Source organism: Neolamprologus multifasciatus, chromosome 16 (genome assembly GCF_963576455.1).
Source record: "Neolamprologus multifasciatus chromosome 16, fNeoMul1.2, whole genome shotgun sequence".
Taxonomy (NCBI): domain Eukaryota; kingdom Metazoa; phylum Chordata; class Actinopteri; order Cichliformes; family Cichlidae; genus Neolamprologus; species Neolamprologus multifasciatus.
In genome coordinates this window covers 8,226,082-8,252,769 of record NC_140454.1, presented here as the reverse complement: position 1 = coordinate 8,252,769, position 26,688 = coordinate 8,226,082, and the positions used below count along the sequence as shown (strand labels likewise).

The 26,688-nt window shown below is 38.7% G+C and overlaps 1 protein-coding gene across 1 annotated transcript; it reads right to left on the bottom strand.

The window, feature by feature from the left end:
* Positions 1–5,842: 5,842 nt before the first annotated feature.
* On the bottom strand, positions 5,843–25,651 carry rubcnl (rubicon like autophagy enhancer). The gene is given in 18 exon segments (XM_085136238.1): positions 5,843–7,864; positions 7,866–7,947; positions 8,128–8,218; positions 9,484–9,637; positions 10,691–10,752; positions 11,011–11,131; positions 11,308–11,385; positions 11,528–11,567; positions 11,933–11,997; positions 12,112–12,248; positions 12,441–12,546; positions 12,642–12,687; positions 14,649–15,036; positions 15,551–15,648; positions 16,968–17,242; positions 22,039–22,351; positions 22,679–22,781; positions 25,285–25,651. Coding segments are annotated over 17 exon segments (2,184 nt in total). The 5' UTR covers positions 25,285–25,651; the 3' UTR covers positions 5,843–7,839.
* Positions 25,652–26,688: the final 1,037 nt, after the last annotated feature.

Sequence of the window (26,688 nt, the reverse complement as noted above, 5' to 3'; positions counted from 1 at the left end):
ATTTCTGCACGGTTAGGAATATATCGCCACCTGTTGCTTTGGCATGTTCCTAGCAGCGTTTTCCTTCATTTCTGCCTTTACGTGTGGATGGGATTATTTTTTAAAACGAAAACGGAAAATCTCAGTTTTCAAAAATACCCGTGTATGTGTGGACGTAGCCTTAAATTACCACAATAATTCAGATATTTTTAAAAGGCCGATAGAGTTTTTAATTTTACTATCTACAGCGTTGTGAAAGAATCAGTAATCAGAAATGGAATTCTGAATCAATTGGTGTCTGAGGTTAGACCTTTGGGACATTACATAAACAAAAGACAGAAAAGAACACATTAAAAAAATAAAGTTAAAAAAAGGATGGAAATGTTAAAAAATAAAATGGAAATAAAAACAGAATGTAGGGTGCTGGCATGCTGATTGTAGAGCAGGTGACCCATAAATATTAAAAAAGCTCCAGCTCAGTCTTGTTTTCAAATCCACACTGAGCCATTTCCTGTGTGCACAGTCCCTGGTCTTCGTTATTGTATGTTTTATTTCATTACGATCAAAATGTTTTCAATTGGTGAATAGTCTGCAGGCAGGTCAGTTCAGCACCCAGACTTTTCTTTTTCAATTGTGTCCCGTCATGTAATATCTGCTCCAACAGCTTTGTTCCTCTTTTTCCTCAGTTTTACTCTCCCCTGTGATGTCATTATCAATGACTGTAGAACACATGGATGACTCGACAGCACCTCTCACTACCCGATCCGTACCAGAAACCCGATCGGTACCCCGCATGCGCGAAAGGTGTCGTTTTACGATAGTTACAGGTCAGAGTATCTGTTAAGATGTTAAGAATAATAAGTATCTCTTAAAATGTTTCCAATAATGAAACATTTTAATATAATGTAGACAAAAACGAAAAATAAAAAGATAGTTACGGATCAGGATTCCCCAATCTTTACTGCGCATGTGCAAAGTCGGACCGTACAAATCGGGTCTACCCGATCCGTACCGCGCATGTGCAGATGTTTTCTTCTTCTTCTGTTCGTTTAATGGCAGTTTGCTCCCCAGTGTACGAGGATACTGCCTCCTGCTGACCGAGCGAATGAACCCTATTGTAAACTGAATTAGCGTCATTACAAACGTGTGTTAAATTTGATTTAGTGATAGTCGAGTGTGTTTATGCTTGTCTGTGTGGAGAGGATTGATTGGAGTTGTTATGATGATGTACACTCCTCACTGTCAATTGTCAGTAAACACTTAATCTGGCTGATGAATCGTCACGTGACATATTACAAAGTCTGTATTATAAACTCTGTAATTAGGCGCCATTCTTCTTACTTTACGTAAGAAAAGCATGAATTTGTTTGTATACGGATTATCCATTGTTTAAATGTCCCGGTAGTCGAAAAGGAGGCAGAGATGTTGAGAAATGCTAGGAGCTAACTGGGCACTAACCATATCAAATATAATGAATGGTTGTGTCCAAATTCATGGGCTGCATCTTCCTGAGGCCGCATTTGTAGACCGATTACGTCACAGCGACGCGCCGAAGGCTGTCCAAATTCGTAGACTCCTCCGAATACAGCTGACAAATGCGTCCTCCTTTTCCCCGAATTTAAAGGATGGGTCGGGTGTGTCCTTTGTGGCCTACCATATCCCAGAATTCATAGCGCGGCCCAGCCAAACTCCAGTTTCCAACAATGGCGGCCGCTACTAAGTTTTAAAATTACTCATACTAATCTTTCTGGGTCACAAAATAAACTTTTAACATATTTTCAGGTGAGAAAGTAGCTGTGTAAACTTCAAATATCTGCTCGGTTTATCAAGATATTGCATATTTACAAAAGTGCTTCGACGTTTTCAGAGACGTCTGCTACCCACCAGCTCGATAGCTAGCCGGGAGCTCGAGGGTCACTGAAGCCGCTGAGAACGGCACAACTCCCGGCACGTCATTTTCAGATCACCGCGGACTTTCACTACTCGGGTTAAACGTAATATATAAGTCACTTAGACAACCTAAAAATGTTAGTTTTGGGCTTTTTTCAGTGTTTTATTTGTTCGTGAGTAAATCGGTTTGGCTGAGATTAAAGTTATTAGATTAGATTAGATAAAATAAAACTTTATTAATCCCCCTGGTGGGTTCCTCCTTGGTTTTTACACAGCTGAATAAACATCAAACAGAAAACTGATTAAACAGAAGTATGAGACAGTCGAGAATTTACGCCAGTGTCCTGTTATATTTTAGATAGCAAGGAGCAGACGGCTGAGTTTATTAAACTCCACCGAGACAGTGGTGACGCTAATCAGAAGGCTAGACCGTCCAATTTCCCCAGCCGTTTACTTCCGGCCTACCCGACCTTCTGAGGACCCAGCCCACGTAGACCGCGAAGGCCGGGTCCTCAGGAGGATGCAGCCCATGAATTTGGACACGACCAAAATACCCCGCTTGTGGAGGCTGCCATCTTGCATTTTTGGAGCCAGAGTCTGCGCAGTAGTGACTTGAGGTGGAGCGACTGTGTTACGCTCCCGCCCACACACCCGCTGCATCTACACTTTTTATGTAGCCCGGCTGCTCCATTTTTTTTGCTGGTTTACCACGACTGATGACTCGTTTAATTAAGGTAAATACAACCATGTCACTGTTATAAAAAAAGACACACAGCTTATCATCTTATAGTTCTAAAATCACTCTGTTATTAATTCGTTAGTTAGATTAGCCGCTAGCATACGCACTGTGTTGGAGGCTCGTTGCTTGCTAGTTAGCGATGCTACACACCTGTTATGTTACTCTAATAGTCTGTGTTATTGAAGGATTCAGCACTCCTTAGGTTTTGTTATCCATTTTAGACAGCGATGAGATCAGCTGCACACTCTACAGAGGCCCAGAGTTACTGTTAATATCGAAAATAAAATGCTGTCCTTTGAGATTTTAACATAAGACTGTGAGTGTAATGGATCCAAAACTGTTTAAATCTTCAGAGCCCTCTACAGCCTGGTAACATGGAGACTTTAAAAACAGCAGTAGAACGTTTCAGTAGTGTAGTCTAATTTGTTCTTTTCATTTAATAATAGAGTCCATATTATATCAACAGCTACATTCACCCTGGAGAGAAACTAGTGAGGGAGACCATCAGGACAAAGCTGGGTTTCCTGGGTCCAGAGGTTTGGAGAAACTTCTTTCCTTTCTTTCATCACAGCTGTCCTGTGCCAGATGTTCTGTTGACCCACTGAGAGGCATCATTTAAGAAACACCAGGAAGACTGAAGCTCATGGCATTGATCAAGCAGGACTCATGATCTTCACCAGCAGCTCCTTCACAGGGAAACCTTCAGCACTCCTCCGTAGGCCCGCCCCAGGAGATGGATAAACCCAGCATTTCATCAACACTGTGATGGAGACCTTTATACTCAAATACTCAGATACTCCCCAAAGGCTCTGGACTTTTACATAAAGATATTATATTCAGTCCTGTAGAAAGTTATATATTTAAAAATATGTGATCCTCTCTGGTTACTCTGGTATGAATAACTCTGAATCACTTTATGATAAATAACACACTATCTGCAAAAAACTGTGAAACAATTCCAGATCGCAAGTTTGTAGTTCAACATACAAGTGACAACCTTTGACCTTCATCAGGTTTTATTTAATTGTGTTAGAGAAAATCTCATATGCTCTTCATGCAGCTGAGTACATCGAGTGTTTAAAACGGAAGCTGTGCAGGTCTGAGATCAGCAGCTTTGTGAAACACCAAACTGAGGTCCTGTTAATGCTGATATATAGTGAGACAGTTACATGAGTGATTAATCCTTTTGATTTTTTGTCTTTAACTTTATCAATGAAACAGCTGCCGTTTTCACTACAGCACATGTGGTACTTTAACCTTTGTGCTGTTTTCATCAGTTCATTTTGCAGTTAACATGTGAACACGTTGGATGATCTGTCTGCTGTCACTACTTGCTGGACTACTTGCACAATCAGTTCTGCATTGTAGTCCTGCCCCAGTGCTTCCGGTGTGGTTAAACATGGCGACCTTCTACACTCGCTGCCTACAAGAGCTCCCAAAATTGAACATCACTGATGTTCATCGGATTTGCAGAGTGACGACTACCCCCGCCAGCAAATTAGATAAAGGATTTAACTTATATGCTGCATCATATATACACAACTACGAAAGTAAGAAAATGTAAATTAACTGATGAAGAAACGTGAGCTAACGTCAAATGCAAACACTACTCCGCTATGTCCTTCATTTGATGTTAATTCTCTACATTACATGTTTTCCTAAATGGTGTTTTATGTCGTCTGAAACTATAGTTGAGGTTTTCTTAAAGAACACAAGTGCATTGCACAGAGCCTAAGGGAACTGCAGAGCAACATTATAACTCTCTGAGGAGCTGTGTTGTGACAATCTGATCCTTCTCTATTATAAAAATATTACAGTAATATCTAATGACTGGAAGTGATGTCAGAAAACTTTCTCAGCTAAGAAACTTCTCAACTGAGATTGCATCACATGTTGATTTGTGGGTCTGTTTATCCTGAAGCTTGTTTTCTTCACACCTCTGATTGCAGTGACACCTCAGAGGCGAGATAGCATTATCTGATACTCACCCATGCGGGTGTGAAGCATGTCTTGAGGGTTTCATTGCATGGCCATTAGGAGCAGCTAATGGGCTATGAAACATTCTGCATGGAGCCACAGGTTAAGTCTTATGGGAATTTGTGAGTGTTTGTGTTTCGGATCTGCTAATGGCCACAGAACACAGGCAAGTGTCACAGGTACTGAAGTCAAAGTTAACACTCATCTATTAGTTTTTATTTAGCTGGGCTCATTAAGACTGCACAAACAAGTCCACACAGAATTCACTTTAACTTCTCTTTTGTCTCAAGTTTTTTGTTTTTCTTCTAAAAGTTTGTACCAAAGACCCAACACAGTCAGTGTGTCTTAGACTAGAGTTTCCCCCATATGTGACCTGTTTTATCCTGTGGGTTGGTCATTAATGGTTTATTACTCTTTATTCAGCAACTGCTTGTATTTTTCATGCATTCTTGTGACTTCATAAATATTTTTCTGTGGCCCTGCAAAGAAACTGAATGACGGACTCCAGTGTCAATCTGTCGAGGCAAGCAGCAGTTGTCTAGTGAAGTCTAAAAATAGACATCAATTAAAAAGTAACAAAGGGCAACCAATCTCTGTCCTTTCATCACAAACAGTGTTCATATCAAACCATATGGCCTGTTTGAGTCCACCCTTTAAAATACTGCCATCTTGTGTCTGGAAGCGGGGTTAAGTCTGCTTTACTAATATTCTATCAGAATCTCCGTGAGGCCTGTGCTTTCAGGGTATGTCGGTGCCCCATTAGCCAAGATTTGAGGTAGTCAAGCCAAGCTATTTCTGGTTATTTGTGCATGTACAATATGAATAAACCTCCGGTCTTGCACAGGAAACTGACAAGCTGCTACTGGCTGATAGCAAGTAAACAAGCTTCTGTGATTCATTGTGGTAATAGATCAGTTTCCTCTTACTGACCAACGTGTGATATTAAGTGAGGCTGTTAGAGTATAGTGTGAACACATTTTTATATGAACTTCTTTGCAATGTTAGCAAGGACACAGTTGATGATGGAGAGATGTTCCATGTCCAGTTTGATACAACAGACAAGTTTAATTAAAGCTAAACAGGTTCAGGCTCCACCAGCACTTTAATGTCTCTGAGAGATTTGTTGGTTCACCAAATGTACAGATTAACCACCTTTAAAATTTTAGTCCTCCTGTATTCACAATTAACCATGTCAAACAATGTTCAAGCCTTTTAGTCATATATTTTTATTTGTTTTTTTTTCTTACAATCAACATTTAGGCCTATGTTTCTGAGCTTGAAAGATATTATTTAGAGTTATGTGGTCCTGAGCCACTTAACACTGATGGCAAACATTTTTTTTGCATAAAAGCAGCTTTTTGATCATTGAAGTGCAATTTGCCAATAATACACATGCAGTGAGGTTTGTACATACTGTTTTATTGTTTCATTTTTTCTCTACCATGTCTCTGCTTGCCTTTTCTGTAAACGACCACACACTGCCAGAATACTAGCCTTCCCCACACAAAATAAAAGCATAATTATAGGGGAGGGTATAAGAAAAGTCAAGTCACTGAAGTGAAAGAGAAACATGATGCAATAAAAACTGGTGGAAATGATTCATAACATTTTTAATACCAAATGCTTACACCGTATTCTTTTTGCAAATATTGCCATGTAAAAAACTAAATTCATACTCACTGTATACAGGAAGTACATGTTAATACACATTGACTTACATTATATTAACCCCAAGATTCATTGCTGCACCATAAACCTGCCATTTTATTCAAAATTCCAGGATCAATATGTTATTTTACACAATAGTGGAGAAACTAGGTTTGGCCCTTAAAATGTGACGCCCTACTATTCTGACCAACACGGATTTCAACACAGTTTAACAAAGAAAATATAGATGTTGACAACTATTAAAAACTGGGGGGAAGCACTAGAATGGCTTCTGCATAATTCAAGTTTTCAGTTAACCTTATCTGGTGATATGTCTTAATGGTAGGTGCATGCAAAGTGCTAATTCGGCAGAATAATTTGATATCTGATCGTGATTTCTCATGGTCAAATATGACAGACAGAATTCTTGGGAACAGATCTCTGGAAGTAAAGGAAGTGTACTACTTGCAAAGGGATAAATAATAATTGCAAGCACACTTTGCAGGCCAGAGTTCCAAGATTAAGCAAACAGGATGGGTACTGAAGTATTAGGAGGACGTATTAGGATGATACAAAGGCAGTGTAAATCTGGGCCACCTGGCCCTTAGGGGTCCAAGAGCTGGTGATAGTTGACAGTGCAATTACTCCACTAAATTATAATTTCCAGTTCTGACACATCATATTTGGGCTCCACGGCTTTTCAAATGAAAACATTTTGCTCTACTACAAATTTCTGACGGCTAGCGGTACTAGCTATGTTTCATTTTATATGATAAGCCTATAATATATAGCCACTGTTGGGTTGAACAAGGAAATGGCAAAGTTCTCAATAACTTTTCACAAGTAGAGTTGTGGAAATTTTTTTATTTTCATTATATGAAAGGACAGTATCACAATTGTAATGTGCACACTGCATCCTGGACAGAAACAGTTGCATTTGAAACATCTGCTGCTGCTAAAAGGACATAGACTTTCTGCAGGCATGCTGTAGACTTTGTGTTCATATATAAATTATGAAAGAAAATTAATGTGCCCTCTTTGGGGATTCGTGTCAGTGTTTGTGGGACTGCAGCTTCAGGTTTGTATTGTTGACTGTAATCTACATGAAAAAATGCATCTCAGGCCATGTTATGGAATAACGCAAAAGAGGTTAAATAGTTAGTGTACCTAGTGGCTTTCTTCAGCAAGAAATTAAGTAAGTAATGTGTAATATATTATTTCTGTTGAGCAACAATCCTGACATGAAATATCGCACATGGAAACATTGCAAGCAGCTATTGAACGGTTATGCTGTCCATCAGCATTACACTGAAAAGTACATATAACCTGCCAAAAGTGGGAAAAACAGTTTTGCATAATTTAAGTGTTTTATCTTGTTTTTTGAGGTACAATCACTCTCGTGCCGATCAAATTTCCATAGGAAATATTAAGTCATGTAAAGGAATATGCATGTTTAACAGTGTGGTTTAAGTAGTAAGAGATAAGCAGGATGAGAGAGCAGAAACTTACTGACATATTAAAAGTGTTTTTATGTGAAGTTACAGAAAAGAAAATGCAGCTAAAAAGTGTTAAATGAACCACTGCAACACAGAACTGCTGCTGCTGCTTCAGGTGTCACTCTTCATGGATCCGACGGTCTTTCCGAGACTGGATCCGTGCACATTTTGGACACCTTTTCACCACAAAACACTTTTTGTGAAAGCAGGCTTTGCACTCTGTGAAAGACAGAAGATATTCATAGATTTTATGTATTCTGCATATAAACCCAGTGGCAGCATATTACTTGTTATATTTGTGGGGGGGTTGTCAGAAGAATATTATGAAGTTGTACAAAATCAATCCTGGTTTTAGTCTATAGAGGAACACGGACTGCATCTCGCTTTGTCTATGCTCACCTGGACAGCGTTTACATATGTCTGTCTGAAAAGGAAAGATGATGTCTTTCTCTCTGCAAAACTCACAGATAAAACCTCGGGCAAGACACAGCTGTGTGAAAGAAGTGAGAGAAGAAAGTCAAAATGATTTAATTTCATGCAAACATTCACACGTTTCCCTCCTCTAAATATGTTGTATTCCTGGCTGTAATATTGTCTGAAATGTTGCGTACTTGTTTAATCGGGCACAAGGATAGGAGTTGTGAAAAGCTATTTCTTTAAGTCATCATTTACATATTAAGTCAGGTGAATGGGCCTGAAATCTACAATCCCTAACTTTAAAAGAAATTTAAAATTAGAAATGCTTTTAATTAGGGATGCAACGATACCAATTTTTTCAAACCGATACGATACCGATACTTGGATCTGAGTACTTGCCGATACAGAGTACAAAAGCCGATGCTTCTACCACACACACAAATGCAATGAATTGGAAGACAGGTTTTATTTTATTCTCTGCCGATAAAAAATAAAATCTTAATAAAAATTACCACAAAAAAATTTCAAGTGAAAAATAACCACTTCTGTTAAATTATTGTGGAGTCTCCACATTGTAATTTAACAAAATATCACTGAACTATTGGCACTGTCTCGAGCTTTCAGAATAATAAATAAACACTTCTGTTTATTTATTATATTTCATATCGCAGCTCGAGTATGCTGAGAAGACGATGCAATCCTATGTTTTTCACGACCAGCATTGGCTGGTCATCCAGAGCGATAAAATGAGTCAGAGCCTCTGTTATTTTAACTGCCCGTGGATTTTCTCTTGACATTTTTCTTCGCTTTTCCAAAACCTGAGTTAAAGTTGGCTGTTCCGGTTCACACTGCTGACATTTTGTTTAGCCTAGCTACAGCAGCCTCCAGTTTCTCTTTTTTATCTGGAGCCGCCAGTCTCACTCGTCTAACCCTGTGCCTGTTTAGCGCGGGATGTCCCCCTAGTGGCCAATCTAAAAAAACTACAACAGAAATGACAAGCCACTCTCTGATTAATGAAATAAGTTGGTATCGGTTCATGGTATCGGTTAACTCTTACGAGTATGAGTACGCACACATTTTACAGTATCGGCCCCGATACCAGTATTGGTATCGATGCACCGATACCAATACTGGTATCGGTGCATCGATACCAATACTGGTATCGGTGCATCCCTACTTTTAATTTAGGTAAGCGGCAATAATATTTAATTACCAAATGCATATCATCAGCACTGGAAAATAATAATACTGTCCTTAGGTAGAAATGTACTGTCTGTACTTTCTAGCTAATAAATAACATTAAAGAGGCCAGGAGCCATCTGGTTCAGAATGACTGACCTCACAGTTTTCCACATGAGTAATGGCAGACTGCAGCACTGCTTTGGCCTGTGGAACCAGCTGACCCTTCTTCACCTTCTGTAGGTCATCCATGGAGAAGAGGTTTGACTGCTCCCTCAGATGAGCAGGAAGATGCTCCAGCTCAGCCAGCACACTAGGACACAAACACAGGGCAGATTAGGTTACTAAGTAGTTACTAATGAGTTAGCAACACAGGTTACTTGTTAAAAACTGTAGGTGAATTCAAATATTTTGTTCATTTCTGAGGGATTAGTATATAATTGCAGTGACCTCAGTTTAAAACTTTTTAAGGGCCTGTTAGGACAGATAGATTTCATGGTTAGGGCACATCCTGTGGGTCAGGGGTGGGGGACTCCAGGTCTCAGGGGCCGTGTCCTGCAGGTTTTAGATAGCATCCTGGGTCAACACACCTGAATCAAATGATTAGTTCGTTATCAGGCCTCTGGAGAACTTCAAGACACGTTGAGGAGGTCGTTTAGCCATTTAAGCATCTACATCTAAAACCTGCAGAACGCCGGCCCTTAAAGGCTGGAGGTCCCTCACATCTGCTGTAGGTCCTGTGGGGTCTTTTGTGGATTGGGGTTGTTTTGGCACAACACAGTTACATCCACACATCCTTTCAAGCTTTTCTTTAGCTATGCGCTGAAGAAAAATAATTTTCAATTGTTATTTTCAATAACAAACGTTACTGCAGGTAATTCAGTGTAAAATACTCACAAATTTTACACTGAATTACTATATGATAATATAGTACAGTTACATGTTTATATAAATATATTTATTCATATAAACATTGAATTAAACTTATAATAGGAAGTAGTTAGAGATATTACTCTTTACTCTGATCAAAATATACTGCTCAGTTTTGAAGTTTGTGTCCCAGTGGCATTTCATTCACTCTATGAACGAGGTGAACTAGTAAATCTTATACCTAGCATACAGTCACGGCCAAACTCTTTATTTATTTACCATTAAAAGGTTTTTGAAACTTAAGAAATCCTTGTAATAGCTCTTTAATATGTGATAGAAACATAAAAAAATACTCAGCAAATTTAATGAAAAACACATTTTGATCCACTGCCAAACCTGTAAATGAAGTAATGTCTTTGTTTTATAAAACAAGGACATGAGCTGTTTATACATTACATACAATATATATCAACTTTGTATTATCTCCAAATGTTACCTTTCTGATAATCTGCAGGCTTTTAGCAGCTTCTTGATGCCCAGCAGCTGATCCTGCACCTCCTGATGGGAGGATAGAGGGACATGTTAAAAACCAAAGGAATACAAAAATAAATGAAAACAACCTAATAGTTTGTCATTAAATTTCAGTATCGGCTTTGAAATCTAATTCCACAGACTACTTACTAAATCCAGTAAAAGAATAAATAAAATGCCAGGATTCTTCCGATGGCTATCTATATGTTTTTAAATGTGAATGATTGCTTTCGGGCATCTATGATCACGGTAAGCACAACAGTAATAATTCAGTCATTAACTCACCCTAAACCTGTCCAGTTCTTTCACTTTACTGTACAGATTTTTACCAACACAGGTCAGGTCAAACAGAGGCTGCTGCCACACTGAATCCAGCAGCTGTTTGGAGAAATCACTCACAGGGTACCTGAAATATCAGGATTATTGTGAGTTATGATGATGTTACAAGGTTTAGAAGTGCACTGCAAGTTATTTAGAAGTCATTTACATTTACAAGACCTTTAATCATTTCAGTTTTCTATATGAATTAACTATACATTTAACATATATTAACAGTTACTATATGTTGTCTGATTTGATCACCTGCCAAAATCCCAGCAGGACAGTACTCGACCCGGAATCACAGCCTCTGAGCCGCTGTGACAGCAGTCACAGAAATATCTGTCAAAATGAATAACAACAGATCAATGATTCATTTGTAATAACTTCATTATTTAAATATATATGGTTTAATATCTGATTGCAGGAAAACATAGCTCACTGTGTTTTTAATATTTGGGTAATAACATGTTATTTTCCATACCTGCCGAGGTATTCACAGTACCGCAGTTTCTTGATGTACCCTGGTGGGAGACAGAGAGTCTTATATTTGGTTTTGCTGCTTGTTACATTGTGAAGACATGGCTGAGGCCTGTGTTTGGTATTTACTGGTACTCAACCTTGATTACTATAGACAACAATGATTTCAGTGAGGATCAGTTCTTTACATTTATTTATTCCTTTTTAAGAAATGACAAAGTTACATTTCACAGAATGACTTTGAGTTTTAGACAAAAGTGCTGAATACAGTTGTATTAGTGCTTTTCGGTAATGGAAGCATTTTCTGACTCGTTTATTCTCCTGTGGAGGGATTAAAAATGTTTTTATGAATGCGAATGTAATGTTCAAATAAAAACTAAAACAACATATTATGTAATGCAGTACTCACTGGGCTCCACCTCGGTCCCACAACCTGCACACAGGAAGTGTTGCGAAGCCACTACCTCGCTTCGTCTGAACAAAGAAAAGAAACCCACACACATTCAGCTCTAAATACACAATCATTTATAGCATCAGAAATGAACCATTTTTCCACTGCGCTGTTGTGTCATCACATATAAATGAGACCTGTGCGTTGGCTGGACCGTGAAGATGATCTGGAAACGTGGTGGTGCCCAGCTCAGGGATCCTCTCATCCTGGTACGCTGTCGGATCTCTTCTGTCAGGCTACCGCTGCTCACCGCCACATTTTCTGTACCCGGCAGCTGGTATGAACAGAAGGAACAGAGGATACTTGTGGTCATTTCTGGAGTCCTGTCCCAGCAACGTGTAATAAATATGCGGGAAAGTTTTCTTTGTCATCAGCCACCTATATCTTATTATATATTTATCTTGCATTAAAATACCAAGTTGAGAAAGTGTTATAGTCATAGTTGATTTGTGGCTGCTGTTCTCACCTCCTGAAGCGAGCTGCGAAGGCTTTGCCGGCCACGCTGAAGCTCAGTAGAAGGGAGCCAACCTTTTTTGAAATCCAACACCAGCTGCTGGGCTAGCTGCTCAGCACTGCACCATGGACATCATAGATTTAGTCAGATTTAAAAGAACAAACGGTTACATTATTAAAATGCATGTTTACTGAAAGGAACAGGTTTTCTTACTTTTTTAGAGACTCTCTCTGAGTTAGTGTATGATCAACTCCACAGTCTGAAACAGAAACACATAATATGATGATTGTGTTTATTCTCATTTAATCCAATATTAAGAAAATAATTTCTATATTTAGTTGATATAATAATGTATATGTGTTGATAAATGTCATAGAAAAAAAACATTTAAAACAATCAGTTCCTGATATAAAGTCAGTGAACACTAGGGGGAAAACAAATACTGTGGGCTTCAAATTTCCAAGCGCAGATAAAATATAGATACTTCACTTTTTTCATATGGAATATAAAACACCATCATTTATGTAAATAATTGGAAATGGTCTGGAGAACATGGTGTCCATGGTTTAAAAAAATAATTTCACATTTGTCTGTGTCATGTTTCGGCTGTGTACAGGCAGGAGAAGGACCCAAACGCAAAACTCACGACAACGAAATCAAACTCAAAAAGCTGCTTTATTGCAGAATGGCACAAAAATATAACAAAACTAAACTGGGGCATGGATAACCTGACACACAGGGAAACACAGCCATGAGGGAGACTACGACACTGACAAAGAGAAACACAGGGCTTAAATACACAGAGGGATAACGAGGGAATGAGACACAGAAGGAGAGCACAGCTGGGAGTAATCAGGCAGGACGAGACAAGGGAAGCAAAACTAGAAACACTCACATGAGACGTGGACCTTCAAAGTAAAACAGGAAACACGCTGACTGAACTCAAAACATGTAAACTTAACAGCAACTGAGACAGAACATACGGAGCTGAAACATGGGAAACAGCAAAACAGAGCACCGAAACACAGGACCTCTTTCAAAATAAAATAGGAAACAATGAAACACTGACATGACTACATGAACTTGACAACATAGGAAACAGACATGAAACACATGAAGGATAAGGGAGACTTAACACAAGGGTTGAAAACACAAGGGGAATATAATAAGCAAATGAACATAGAAATCTAATGAGCTTAAACATGCACTATAAACATCAAAAGAACTAAAACTCAAAACACTGGGTCATAAGACCCAGGATCGTGACAGTCTGACCACAGAACAGTTTTTCACTTAGCCTCAGTCCATTTGAAATGAGAGTTGGTTTACAGACAATGGGGCATTTCTTATAAAAGAGCTTTAACTGTCATACGTCGCTAATAATGTAAGGGCAGAGGCCAGGAATACGAGGAACTAAGAACCACACTGAGCACACAACATGAGGGAGACATAAACAAAAATTCTGGGTAATTCGGGAGATGGGAAACACCGGGGAAGACAGCTGGAACAAGACGGGGAAGTAAAACTCTGTTCAAAGCACATCAGACATGAGACTATCAAAATAAAAGACACACACACAAACCCATAGCAACCAGAATAAGACCTGCAAACTTGACACAGGGACAGAAGCTAAAATGCAGATATTAAATGGAGGGAGCAGAATGGGAAAACAAAAGGGGAAACCACAATCACGCAGAGAATATAAACAGAGACTGCAAAGGATGTAATAAATGCTAAAACTGGGCAAGGTGATCTTTAAAAACAAAGGGAATCACAAAAAACTCCACAAAGTTTATTCAAAGGTTCTTCAGTTAAAAAAAAAAGTGTTTTAGTTTCATGAGTATTAGTGTGGGTGTGAGCGCAGCAGTTAGCTGTTTGTCTGTGCAAATGTGTTCATGGTAAAAAAAAAAGCACTTTCTGCTGATCAAAGCATGTTTATATGAGTTCTTTGTTACTTTTGACTCAGATGGAAGATTGGTGGAAAAGAACAATCAACCTGTTGATACCATCTTCACAGCATTTAGGCTGATTTCTATGAAATTTGGTTGAATGAATTGCAGTAAGAAATTAGTCATCCTATAGCTTTTTAGTCTGGCTTTTTGTCTAAAAACATTATCCGGACAAAGGAAGATGTAGGACGACCCATTCCTGGTCAAAAGAATATGTTTGATAAGGAACTATTTCAGGAATGTGTTTTTCATTAAAAATAGAATTTCTTACCTTCGAATCCGCTGTCAGTGGAGAGCACAGACAGAGTTTTCATTTGATGTTTAGGCTCATCCTTCCCTGCTTCCTCCTCCGCTTTGTCCTGTGTTTGCTGCTCTACACATGGGTGTGTTTCTCTGTGTGACATCTTCATGTCTTCATCAAGATGTCTTCGCTTGTATCTCTCTCGTCTAGGATCAACTCTGCTGCACTTTACTTTATGCCTGTGTAATCTAAATGTCTGCTTCTGTGGCGAACTCTCCTGTGCAGAGCTTTTATGTCTTTCCTTGCACATCAGGCAGTTTGTGTCCATCGTGGAACGCCACTGATCTAAGCTAAGAGTCCATTTTGCATTTTCGAGCATCTCCAGCACCATGTCCACCACAATAAAATGAGCATTTTCCTGCACACAGACAGACACTGTTGAGAGCATTTGGCACCTGTCTGCTGGCACAAATCTGGCTGTGATCTCACATTTCTATATTTAATGCCAAACACTATAGTAACCCGATTAAAGGCATAAAATGAAGTAATTCATAAGTAATTCAATAAGGTAAAAAAAAAAAAAAGTTCAGTGTCTTAGATTTACATTTACATGGTCTAATAGTAACAGATGGATAAAGATATGTGTTTATTAATGGCATGCTAAGGAGGATTATTGATATATAAATGATAAATTAAGCACTTGCTAATATGTTTAATAATGGGACATTATTCTACCACCTTTAATTTCATATATCTGTAGCTTATAATTTGCAGTTGTATGACTCAGCCAATAATTTTTAAAATAAGCAGCTTGTTTTACAATAGAAAAATAAAGGGGTATGTCATTAGCTTTTTTTATATTTACTTTTATTAATTTCATTGCAAAATAAATAAAAACTGTGAATGACTGTTGGGGGGAAAATGTAATGTACCTTTTCCAGTTCACAACTGGTCTTGTAGATCTCTGCAGAGGATGCTGGGATATCGCTGCTGCTTCTTTCTTTGCTTTGTTGTGTTGAGGTAGCCCATCCTGATGAAACACACACACACACACACACACACACACACACACACACACACACACACACATAAATAAAGTGACTGTGTCATGATCCTGGGTCCTTTTGACCCAGCGTTTTGTGTTTTCTATTAGTGATTTTGGTTCTGTTGTTCCTCCTGTTTAGTGTATTCTGTTCTGTATTCTGTTCTCTTCCTGTGTTAAGTCCGCGTTTCCTAGTCTGTGTCTTTGCGTGTGTGTGTTTCCTGTTTTATTGTGAAGGTCTGCGTCTTATGTGAGTGTTTTCAGTTTGCCTCCCTAGTCTCGTCACGTTAATCACTCCCAGCTGTGTCCCCCACCTGTGTGTAATCTCCCTGTGTTCTCTGAGTGTTTTTAAGTCATGTCTTCTGTCTTAGTCGTTGCTGGTTCGTCTGTGTTGTTTCCCCTCGGTCTCCCTGCGTTTCTCCATCCATCTCTCTGTGTATATTTCCCCGGACCTCCCTGCATCTTTGTTCTGGTTTGTTTTGTTAGTTTGCCCAGTTTAGGTTTTCTGTTACAGCTTCACCCGCGCCATTTCTGTTGTATTGTCTTTTGTAAATAAATACTCACCTGCACCAGAGCTGCCGCTTCCGGGTCCTAAATAATTACCACACGGCTTGCCCCGGCAGACCGTGACAGACTGGGTTTCTAGCCTTTTTAACATTTATATTTGTTTCAGTGTTGCTAACGTCAGGTTCATATTTGCATTCAGTACACTCAGTGCATCACTGTTACTGTCTGCTCATTTCTATATTTTTATTCTTGGGCTTTATCGAGGGTATATACGTGGGTATTCATAAAACACTAAAAGGTTTTCTCAAGATAATGCCAAAGGAAAAGGTGGCAATATAAATGTGTACAAAGGCCTACAGTCAAAGCCTGGAGTAGCTTTACATGTTTCACAGTTCAAAATACTCCCTATTTATTGTATACATTTTCCCTGAATCCCTGAGTTTACACTCATTCCTTGAATCCAGCTTCTTCCTTTTTTTTTTACTTTTACACCTTACAAGTACAGTGTGACGTCTGGGTTTTTATGAGTTGTTGCCGTCAACTTTTATGTCTCTTAACTTCATCACGCTGAGATTCAGAAGTGTTTGTGGTACATTTGAAAGACGCCATCCTAAATAATCTTTTCCCTTATTAAAGAAAATCTGCAGCTCAAAACCGGGAATGAAATCATAGAGTTAGAGTGTTTTTGGACATGGTTATTCTCCTTATAGGCACAATAAAACTGCCAGCCACCCTTTACTACTTGACACAGCTGAAAAATACAAAACAAAAATCAGTAAACCCCAGTAATGCTATTTTACCTGGTGTGTTGTTGGGAATGCAACTGCTCTGGGTCCGCCTTTTATGCTCCTCAGCTAATCCCTGCTGTCCACTGTAGGGAAGGTGGAGGCTGGGAGTCAGAAGCCGTTTCAGATTTGATGAGATAGAGGTAGAGCTTTGCTTTTTAGCCATCTCCACTGCGAATGACAACTGATAGGAGCTCGGTTTGGATTCCAGATCCTCCCCACTGCTGGATGTCAACCACTCCTGGGGACCCAGAGACGGTGGACCAAAGACAGGAGATGATGGGTCCGAGCTAACAGGAGAAACATTTCACTTTAGATGGAGAAGTTTCAAAGCAATGCAAGTGAAAATCATCCAAGAAATAAACACCAAATTAAATGTTAACCATAAAAAAACACATATTGTGCATCACCTGACAAGCAGCTGAGTGGCATCAAATGTTTACTCATCACTTTAACAAGTAATTACTTGTTAGTAGTTAGTGTGAGCAGTGAAAATAGTATGTTCACTGTATTTTCAACAGAAACATGAGGAATATCCTGTTTCTTCTTTTTACTTTGAGGTGTAAAACCATAGCTGCAGAAATTAAAAAAAAAAAAAAAGTCTTTTTATTTACTCATTTCAGTTCCTGTTTGCTCATAGGCTCTTGGCAACCACACAACTTTCATGACATTTACCATAAAGTATCTCAAATGTCAAACACTGTGAGTCCTAAGCAGTAAACACTGTCTCCTGCTGCAATCATTCACAAGAAGTAAAGCTTGTTGTTTACATATGCAGCATACTGTGTAGTGTTAACATGAGCTTATTAGTTTCATTGTGTTACTTTACCTCCAGCAGCCAGTTATCCCACAGTAACTGAAGTCTCTAAAGCCTTAGCGCCATCAAGTGGTGCTAGAGTAACACTGTGGTAAGCAGACTGTCCTATATTCCTATTCACTATTAGGTGTGAGGTGACCACAAAGCAACAACCTAAATGTGGGGCAAAGAGTATGTCTGTGACAATGTGGGACAGCTGGTGAAATGCTAAGAGAGGGCCTGCACTTTTCATGTGTGTGATTTAAAAAAATAAACACACAAACTAAAAGACAAAAATACTCATTCATATGAAGGAAATTTTCCCAGCCTGCTCACTGAGGAATGCAGGGTTGTGTTTTTCATGAGACTTCTTTCACTTGTCTGTTCCCTTTTTCTATCCCGATAACTAGGAACCGTTGTGCGTACTGAGCAGTCTGGTGACTTTTGGTTTCGGCAGGAAGGCATTCACACAGCACAGTGTCTTATTTAGAGCAATACATATTTTGTAAAATTGCCGTGTGCTGTGTTTAGTTCGCGTTACATCTGGAACTCAGTGAAGCTGCATTTCCTTTTCTCTGAGTTCGACTCCACCAAAAAAGGCAAAGTTGTGACTTTAAGGTTATTTGTTTCTTTTCCCCATTTATGTATTTATTTAGGGTTAGGGTTATTTATTTATGCCTAGTGTAGACAGTAAGTGAATCTGCATATTACCTAGATACACATACGGTGAATAATGTCTCCATAGGTCAAAAAACACTTTTTTACATAAATGTACCTTTGGTGTAGTTATTAACAGATTCACCTGACATGGAAAAGCTTTGAGACCAGGAGGAAGCAAAAACAAAGATTCAAGGGAGCCCAAGTTTGTGTATTCCTACTGCTTATCACAAATCAAAGGATTACATCAGGAAGGGCCAAATCAAACATGCAGATCCATCCACTGTGGAGACCCTGTGGGAAATAAGGGTGCAGCCTTATAAACTGAAAACTTAACTCTAACTCTCCTTTAATTAATTTTATAGTTATCAGATCTATACATGACTAATGATACCTTTTTGTGAAGCATCTTGCAAAACTAACTGAAGTGTCCTAATGTTTTGCTAAAGGATGAATAAAAGTATGCAATATAGACAGTTTAGTGAAGTGTAGAAGAGGCAGAACAGGTTAGTTAGGTGTACCGCTGTGGAGGTTCCAGTGATGCACTATGTTGGACTGGTGCAGGACAGGCTGTCGTGCACATGTTAGGTATTATTTTAAATGAGGGAGGTGATGCTGAATAGATTCACTCACCAATTTCTACCTTTGCTACTAGCTTCATATTGTGTAGGACTGGGATGGACCGTTAAATTTCCCAAGGGGCCACGTGAGAAGGTGGGACTGTTGTGTTGAACTGCATCAAAAAGCTGAACTCAGTTCTGCTCAATATTAATATTATCTCTATAAATGGCCACTGTCTCTTAAGAGTAGATGTTACAATTGGTCAATGCAAATGTGAAATAAGCACATGACAACATTTTATCACTATACATATACAATCAACATTCCCACAAACAATTGCGGACGAAGTGTGTTTTGTAAAATTTCCAGATTTTCTGTTTATAGTTTAATTACATCATTTGCAGTTTCGAAAATGCAAAGGAAAGTCACATCAACAGCAAATGCAAGATTTGCTTTCCATTGTGCACATGAGAGCTCTGGAATGTCCTTGTCACAAAATTTCTGCTCTGTTTTTAGCACTTTGCCTATGCTGAGCCACCTCCCTCAGCTGTGTGGGAACCTATGTCACCATGTTCAGTCTGATGTGCCTACAAAAGTGCAACAAACTGTCGATGATTCAATGCTCCTGCCTTGATGAAATTGACTATTTTAGTTACAGCATCAGAAACCTGATTCATTTTTAGCACTGACTTACACTGCACGTCCTGCTGTATAATACAGTTCAAAAATACCAGTTCCTGTTTTGGGTAAATTTCATTTTGCATCTGCTTCAAAAGCAGATTTGAACAGTTTGTAACATCAGCCTGTTTGTCCCATTGCAGAGCTAGCCTCTCCAATCATGCCTTTCACTCAACACATTCCTAATAGCTCCGCTGTCCACTTTTCAACTGAAAATCCAGATTTCCTGCAAAGGTGTTGAAAGACTCTTGATCTTGCTTGGAGAGTGGCATATTCTTAATTGCTCCTTTCCTCTCAGGTGCAAAAGAATTCACCAAACATTCACTGATAAACTCCCCATCAGAGTATGAATTACTGTTTTAGCGATTTGGTTGGAAGTAAAAATAAAAAACTGGATGATTAAAGATTGTTAAAGAAAAAAAGAGAAGGGCTTGTTGCTTTTGTAGCGTTTCTAGCAAAGGTTCAGATGTCGAGTTCTTGTATTTCTCAATCCTTAAACATAGTAATCTGCTCCAAAAACCACACACATAGCTTTACCTGTGACTACAGTAAATAAATACTTAGAAGACTGTGTGTTAAAAACTCAGCATCAGGGGGTCTCAAACTTAAATGAGCTGTAGGCCACTGCTGCTACTGTCATTTCATGTGAGGCCCACTGTAGTGTTCAAGTAGTACAAAAAACAAATAAGAAAACACCCACAAATATTTCTGAAAATCTAGTGTTTTGTTCATTTTTTTAATAATTTCAAATATTGTATCATAAGACAAAACTACAAACGGGAAGACATTTTTTTGTGACTCTTAACTAACTGAAGCCTTTCATTGAACTACCAAAGAAACAAATCGGTAAACTGTTTCTGACCAGACACGTGGGAGCACTTCAGCTATGATAAAAATGCAGACATAAGTGTACACATTAGTTTTTGACTGCTAGTGAAAATAAATAACTCTCACTAAACTCAATCCCTCAACATGTTTTTACTCTCTGTTCATATCGCCTTCATATTAAATAGCTTTTTGGTTTTTAAAGGACTCATTTTAACATTGCAGTCAACAACAAACAAATCTTCCCTAAAAAAAGGAAACTTCAAGAGCCAAATTGTATTATTTCTTCATGTTAATATACAGGCCTCAAGTAGGTGTGACGTGGGCCACAAGTGGCCTCTAGGCCGCAAGTTTCAGACCCCTGCTCTATATTCTGCATCAGTCTTTCTGACATCTTTCAGGGCCAGCAAACTCAAAGTGGCATTTACTTGCAGACATAAATGCTAAAAACATAAATGTTTTGTTTTTTTCATAACATCCTCACAGCAAAAGAAACAAAGTTCTATTGTGATTTCCCACAAAATGTAAGGACTGTTTGCTGGCTGAAATGGGACAAACTGGGTGTATATCTATCTATATTATGCTTAAATCCCAATTTCCAATTGACCTCACACTGGCAGGGGCAACCAAATAAACCAGGTGGAGCCCGGGGCCATACCATGCTCTGGGCTGATCTAGAGGCCTGGAAATCAGCCTTTTAGCTCTCTGCTTATGTCTTATTTAAATTGAGTTAGCCCAAAGAACAGAAAATATCAGAATAACAGCACAGCACCACTACACCCAATTATAGGGTTCCCCCACCAGCCAAATCCCATTTTAACTCCTGGTCCTAAGTATCTGAATAATAAATGTGTTAACATGTTTTATGCCACCTACAGTTTACCTATGCGTGCTGAACTGTAGCAGTAAAATCATGTAGCATGCAGCTTCGTTCAAGTGGACAAAGTTGTTGTGTGGATTCCAAACAGCTAATGGTAAAAGTCATTCATGAACTGTAGCACTCAAGAGAAAAGACTGAATGACTCATGCACAACTCTTACTTCAAGTTTGATACGATAGTTACTGGTTTACCCATCATCACAGCTTACAGCTTATTTTAGAAAAGCATCACCTAAAAAAGCATCTTTAGAAACTTAATATAATCGTTTAGGCTTTGTCTTTTTTTACCCATGAAACCCTTCCCTGGTTTCTTCACCCCCAATGAATAACAACAAGACTTTAGATGAGTATCTATCTTGCAGTGTTGCCCTTTAAAAATTAGAGTCACTCAGAATGTGGGAGACAGTTTCAATGTGTTTGAGGAGGCATTGTGTTTTTTTAAAAGCACACTGCACTCTGATCACTCTACACACTGCTCAGCCACAACAGATGCTTTAGCTGATAGGTGTATCTCACTGCACTTTGTTATTATTTCTTATATAATTAGGTGTATATTCCATCTATGACACATGTAGATCTGTGTTTCTTGGTCATTTTTTTTTATTTGTTATCCAATCATTTGTAATAATGATATTGCTGCAATGTTTTGTAATGCTTTGAACATATAGTACACAGTTTAATAGTGGTTACCTGGGACTAGATGTATCATTTACTCCTCCATGCCAGGAGATGGGCCTGCTGCGTCTGGAAATGACCGGACTGCTCCGGGGAAGGTGGAATTTTTTATCCTCTGGATCCAAAGGAGAAAGTTCCTCTTTGCTCTGGATGTCACTATCTGTCAATACTATGTTGCCTTTCTTACACTCATCACCCAAACCCTCACTGCTGTGACTGAGTCTGTCTAACTTGGAGTCAAGGAAAGATTTAAAATCTTTGAGACAATTGACTTTTGCGTGCTGGTGGTGATGGGAAGATGATGAATTTGCTTCTGCTCTGTCAGTTTCTGGTGGTGACAGAAGGAGAAGTGGGTTAGAATCCATAGCAGCTGACTGTTGTGTTTGGTAGCAAAGCAAAACAAGGGAGACAGCAAAGAAAAAGTTAGGCCTGATCAATATGTATTCCAAAGGCATTTTTCGTTTTAATTGCACGTAGATTTTTGGAGCTGGAACCAGAAACAGAGACTGTTCTGGAAAAGATATGTCCAGATAATTTCAAGCTAAAAGCCTAGCAGTTTTAAACTAAAGCTTTGCAATAAATGTTTCAGTAACTCTCTGGTGTTTCCTGTGTGGTGGCAGTCATACCAGTCTTTCAAGATGCCTAGATGCCTTACCTGTAGATGCCATTGCAGGGGTTTTTGACTCCACTATGTCCACATACCAGCTGACATACTTGGAACTATACAGAGAGGAGGACATGGTGCTGTGGCTTCCCATCTGTGCAGAAAAAGAGAGGCATTGTTTCTCAATTACTTTGAAGCAAACTTCCTGCTGCTTTCAGAGCAGAGGCAACACAAGTACCAGTTGTGGTATTGACTAATGGTTGTACAAGATCAGAAAGTATTAAATGTTCTGTAATATTGTGTAGGTTATTAAGCTGCTGAAAATGTTGGGAAGGTTTATTAGTTTGGCCACAATTTGGAACTGATGAGAATAAAAATAAATAAATAAATATACATATTCATTAGGCAAGGATATGCAAGATTATAACCTAAATCTTTATCATAATGCAAATTTTAAAGTGTGAATGTATCTCAGGGGAGAGTTAAAGATTTTTCAAATTTTAAACAATTACAAATACACTGTCATCCGAACTCCCAGTGTGGAGCAATGCATGCATTTCCCAGGAAATGTGGCATCACAGACTTTTTACTTGTGCAAGTCACAACTGCGTGTGTAGCTGAATTATTTCATTAGCTCAAAGTAGAGCAACTGTTTGTCTGTGCCATCAACTTCTCTGGATGTTCTCAATTCTTTCAACTGGCAAGTTATAAATAATAAGGTGATTTAAGCATTTATGTAAAGAGTTAACAGAGTTAAGTGATGCATGTGTTTATATACACCAGGGGTAGGCAACTCCAGGCCTCGAGTGCCGGTGTCCTGCAGGATTTAGATGTGTCCTTGATCCAAACAGCTGATTCAAATGGCTAAATTACCTTCTCAACATGTCTTGAAGTTCTCCAGAGGCCTGGGAATGAACTAATGATTTGATTCAGGTGTGTTGACACAGGGTGATGTCTAAAACGTGCAGGACACCGGCACTTGGGGCCTGGAGTTGCCTACCCCTGATATACACTATTCTTAATGACTTGTTTTGCTGCACAACTACTCTAATGAAGAAGATCCTTGTAAAAAATAACATGTTTTTAATTCAAATGAAGTATTAAAAACAGAAAACGTCATACTAAAATAATGAGAATAGCAGAGTGTTTATGTATAACCATCGTTCAGAGGTATTTGGGTGTTTTTATAATGATAGTTTCTAAAACTGAACCAGAACATGAGTGTCTTTTAGGTTACAGAAGATGGGGCTGAACCTCAATCAGTTATTTCCGTTGCTTTCCAAGATCTCACAAACTCTCCTGGGAAACAGCTACTGTGGCCAACACTTCATAAAAGCTAATACATGCTAGCAAAGTCTTTAGTTCATCCAGAATTAGAACAGTCTCAGCTGAGAAACTCCAACAACCATGTGCAGAAAGATCTAAGATCTAAGCTTTCATACTTTGTAAAATAACCCAGCCTGTGCAGTGTGGGTGTGACTCTGATAAAAAATATGGGTGTCGGAGACATCACTCTGTGAGAATTAGCACTATCCTGTACACAAAACAAAACATTAGAACTACGAAGCATATCAGTCTACATAAAGGTTACTGTAAAGGCCTGACAGTGAAAGGTAAAACTGAGAAACGTGTTAAATTAATGACGTTTAAAAAATTATTTTATTGTTTGAACTCAAATAAAAAAAAAACTCGAACACTTACAAAGCCAACTAAAACAAAATAAAAATATCCAGGACATGTCTTTAGTTTCAGCTGCTGTCAATACAACCAGATAACTACAACTTTGTTGTTGTGTTTTTTTCATGACTTACACGTAGTCAGTCCTGCCTAACATAATGCAGAGGTTAGTTGGTGATTTAAAAAGATAAGAACTTTCCTGACATCACTGTAGCTTATTGGTCCTGAGTTTAGGGCACCCTGATGGCCAACTTCTGCTTTTTTACCTTTTTTACCTCTACCTGGGAATAAATGACAAGGCCTGCTAGAGGGGGGTTTTAGGCTAAAGCATGATCCATGACGATCAAACTGAGGTGTCACAAGTGGTTACATTGTTACTGAAGTCACCGTCTTTGAATCTGAATAAAGCTGGAATGTTTAATCAAAGATGAGAAATCAGCGTAAAACACAAAAGAACTAAGTTAAATGAGAAAATGTAGCACTGAACTGCCTTCAACGTCATTAACAGACCTCACATCCAACTAAAACTACAGTTATTTTATAGTCCACCCTCTGTATCCTCATAACACACATATACAACAAAATGTATCCTCAAACAAATCTGAGAAGTGAATTTCAAAGATTTGAGATTTTTAAAAAAAGGGAAGAAAACAGCCAAAGATATTTCAGTGCAAATACAAATGTATTACTCTCAAAGTGACACAGAAAGCAGTTTCTAAAGACTGTGGACTGATGAGCCCTGCTGATTAATCTCTCTTATATATCGCTCATATATCTTCAAGGAGCTGCTTCGCTTTAATCAGCAAACAGAACTTCCTGTATGAATGCAGAAGTAGATTCTAATTGTAAGTGATAATGTCTAAAATATTTCCCTTTTTTGTTTCAGTCAAAGTAAAAAGCAACATGTTTGAAGCAGAGAGAGGGGGGAAAGCAGACAGCAGAAGCAACACTGACCAGAACACAAAGCTCAGGCTACTCACCAGTTAGTGACTCGAAGAGGAAACCTGTCAGTCTGGTGAAGGGAGGACTAATGCGAGTCTTCAAAAAGCTGCGGCAGCTGGAGAGAAAGGAAGAGGGCTTGTTGGTTTTCAGCACTTCCTGTATTTAAATCAGGTTTGTATTTTCTGTGTCTCAGCAGTCAGTGCTGGGCTTTTTTTTCTCACTAAGAACAGAGACACCAAGAAGCTCTCAGTACACCGCACAGCACCTTACCACAAAATTACCCTAAATATGTAATCTGCCACTTAAAAAAACGCAGGCTGCTGACTTTTTCTCAACTATTTAACAACAGGGAGTTGATTCATTATGTATTAAGTCATGCTTTTATTTTAGGAGGGTTCATAATACATAACACATAATACATAATTAAAATATTTCTTGTTTCTTTCATTTTAAAGAATGAAGGAACATTTGATGAAATATAATCAGATCGATTATAGGAGCAAAAGTGTTTCCTTAAACCCATAGCAGGTTCCTCAATTTAAAGACCGTCACAGACGCGAGTGCAAAGGTTTCGTTCAGCAGCATATCTTACGTGGCATTTCTCAGTGCTCAGCAAAGGCTGGCATGTTAGCTGGCAGCTGGCAGAGGTGAAAGAGGAAGTTCTAGTACAGAGACAAGTATCAATGGCCGGGGGTGTTGTTGAGACGTGATCAGATTGAGACACTTACCTCCAGTCTTTACCTCCAGGTGGCAGCATCATATTTCAGAACAATTGGTATTTCAGATATAAAGGATGCAACCAGGAATTGTCTGTCTGTCTGTGACAGACAAGCGAACCTGACTGTGTTCACTTCATATACTGTATTTCCATGGAGGTTTGCATGTTTCAGTAAACTGCTGCAACATTTTCCTATTTTCGTAGCAACATGAGAGATAGCATAGAACTTTTGCACAGTTCTTTAGACATGGTCAAGTCGACTGGTGAAATTCAAACCAGGTTCTGAAGGGGGGAAGTGATTTAAATGTTTTTGTGATGCTCAGGACTTTTTCAGTTAATTTTTAACTGCTGTAACAAAGAGACCATACAACTCTGGGATGAATAAAATATATTTCAACTTTGCCATGTTTTCTCTTTAAGGGGTAACTTGATCCAGTAGACAAAGCAAGACGAGTCATCTGAGAAAACTCTTATAAGTCTGATTTTAAACTACAAGCCTAAATGTAATGATTCAGTAAATGTTGTAAGTAAATATTGCTGCTTTTATTAGTGATTATGAAATAAACATTACAACTCATTTGTTTGCTTTAATAAAAGATAAAGATAGATGACTGAATCTTTTTGGGAAAGAAACACAGAAATCGCCTCTGTCAGGCGATTTCTGTCAGGGTGGCTGTGGCTACAATATAGCTTGCCATCACCAGTGTGTGAATGTGTGTGTGAA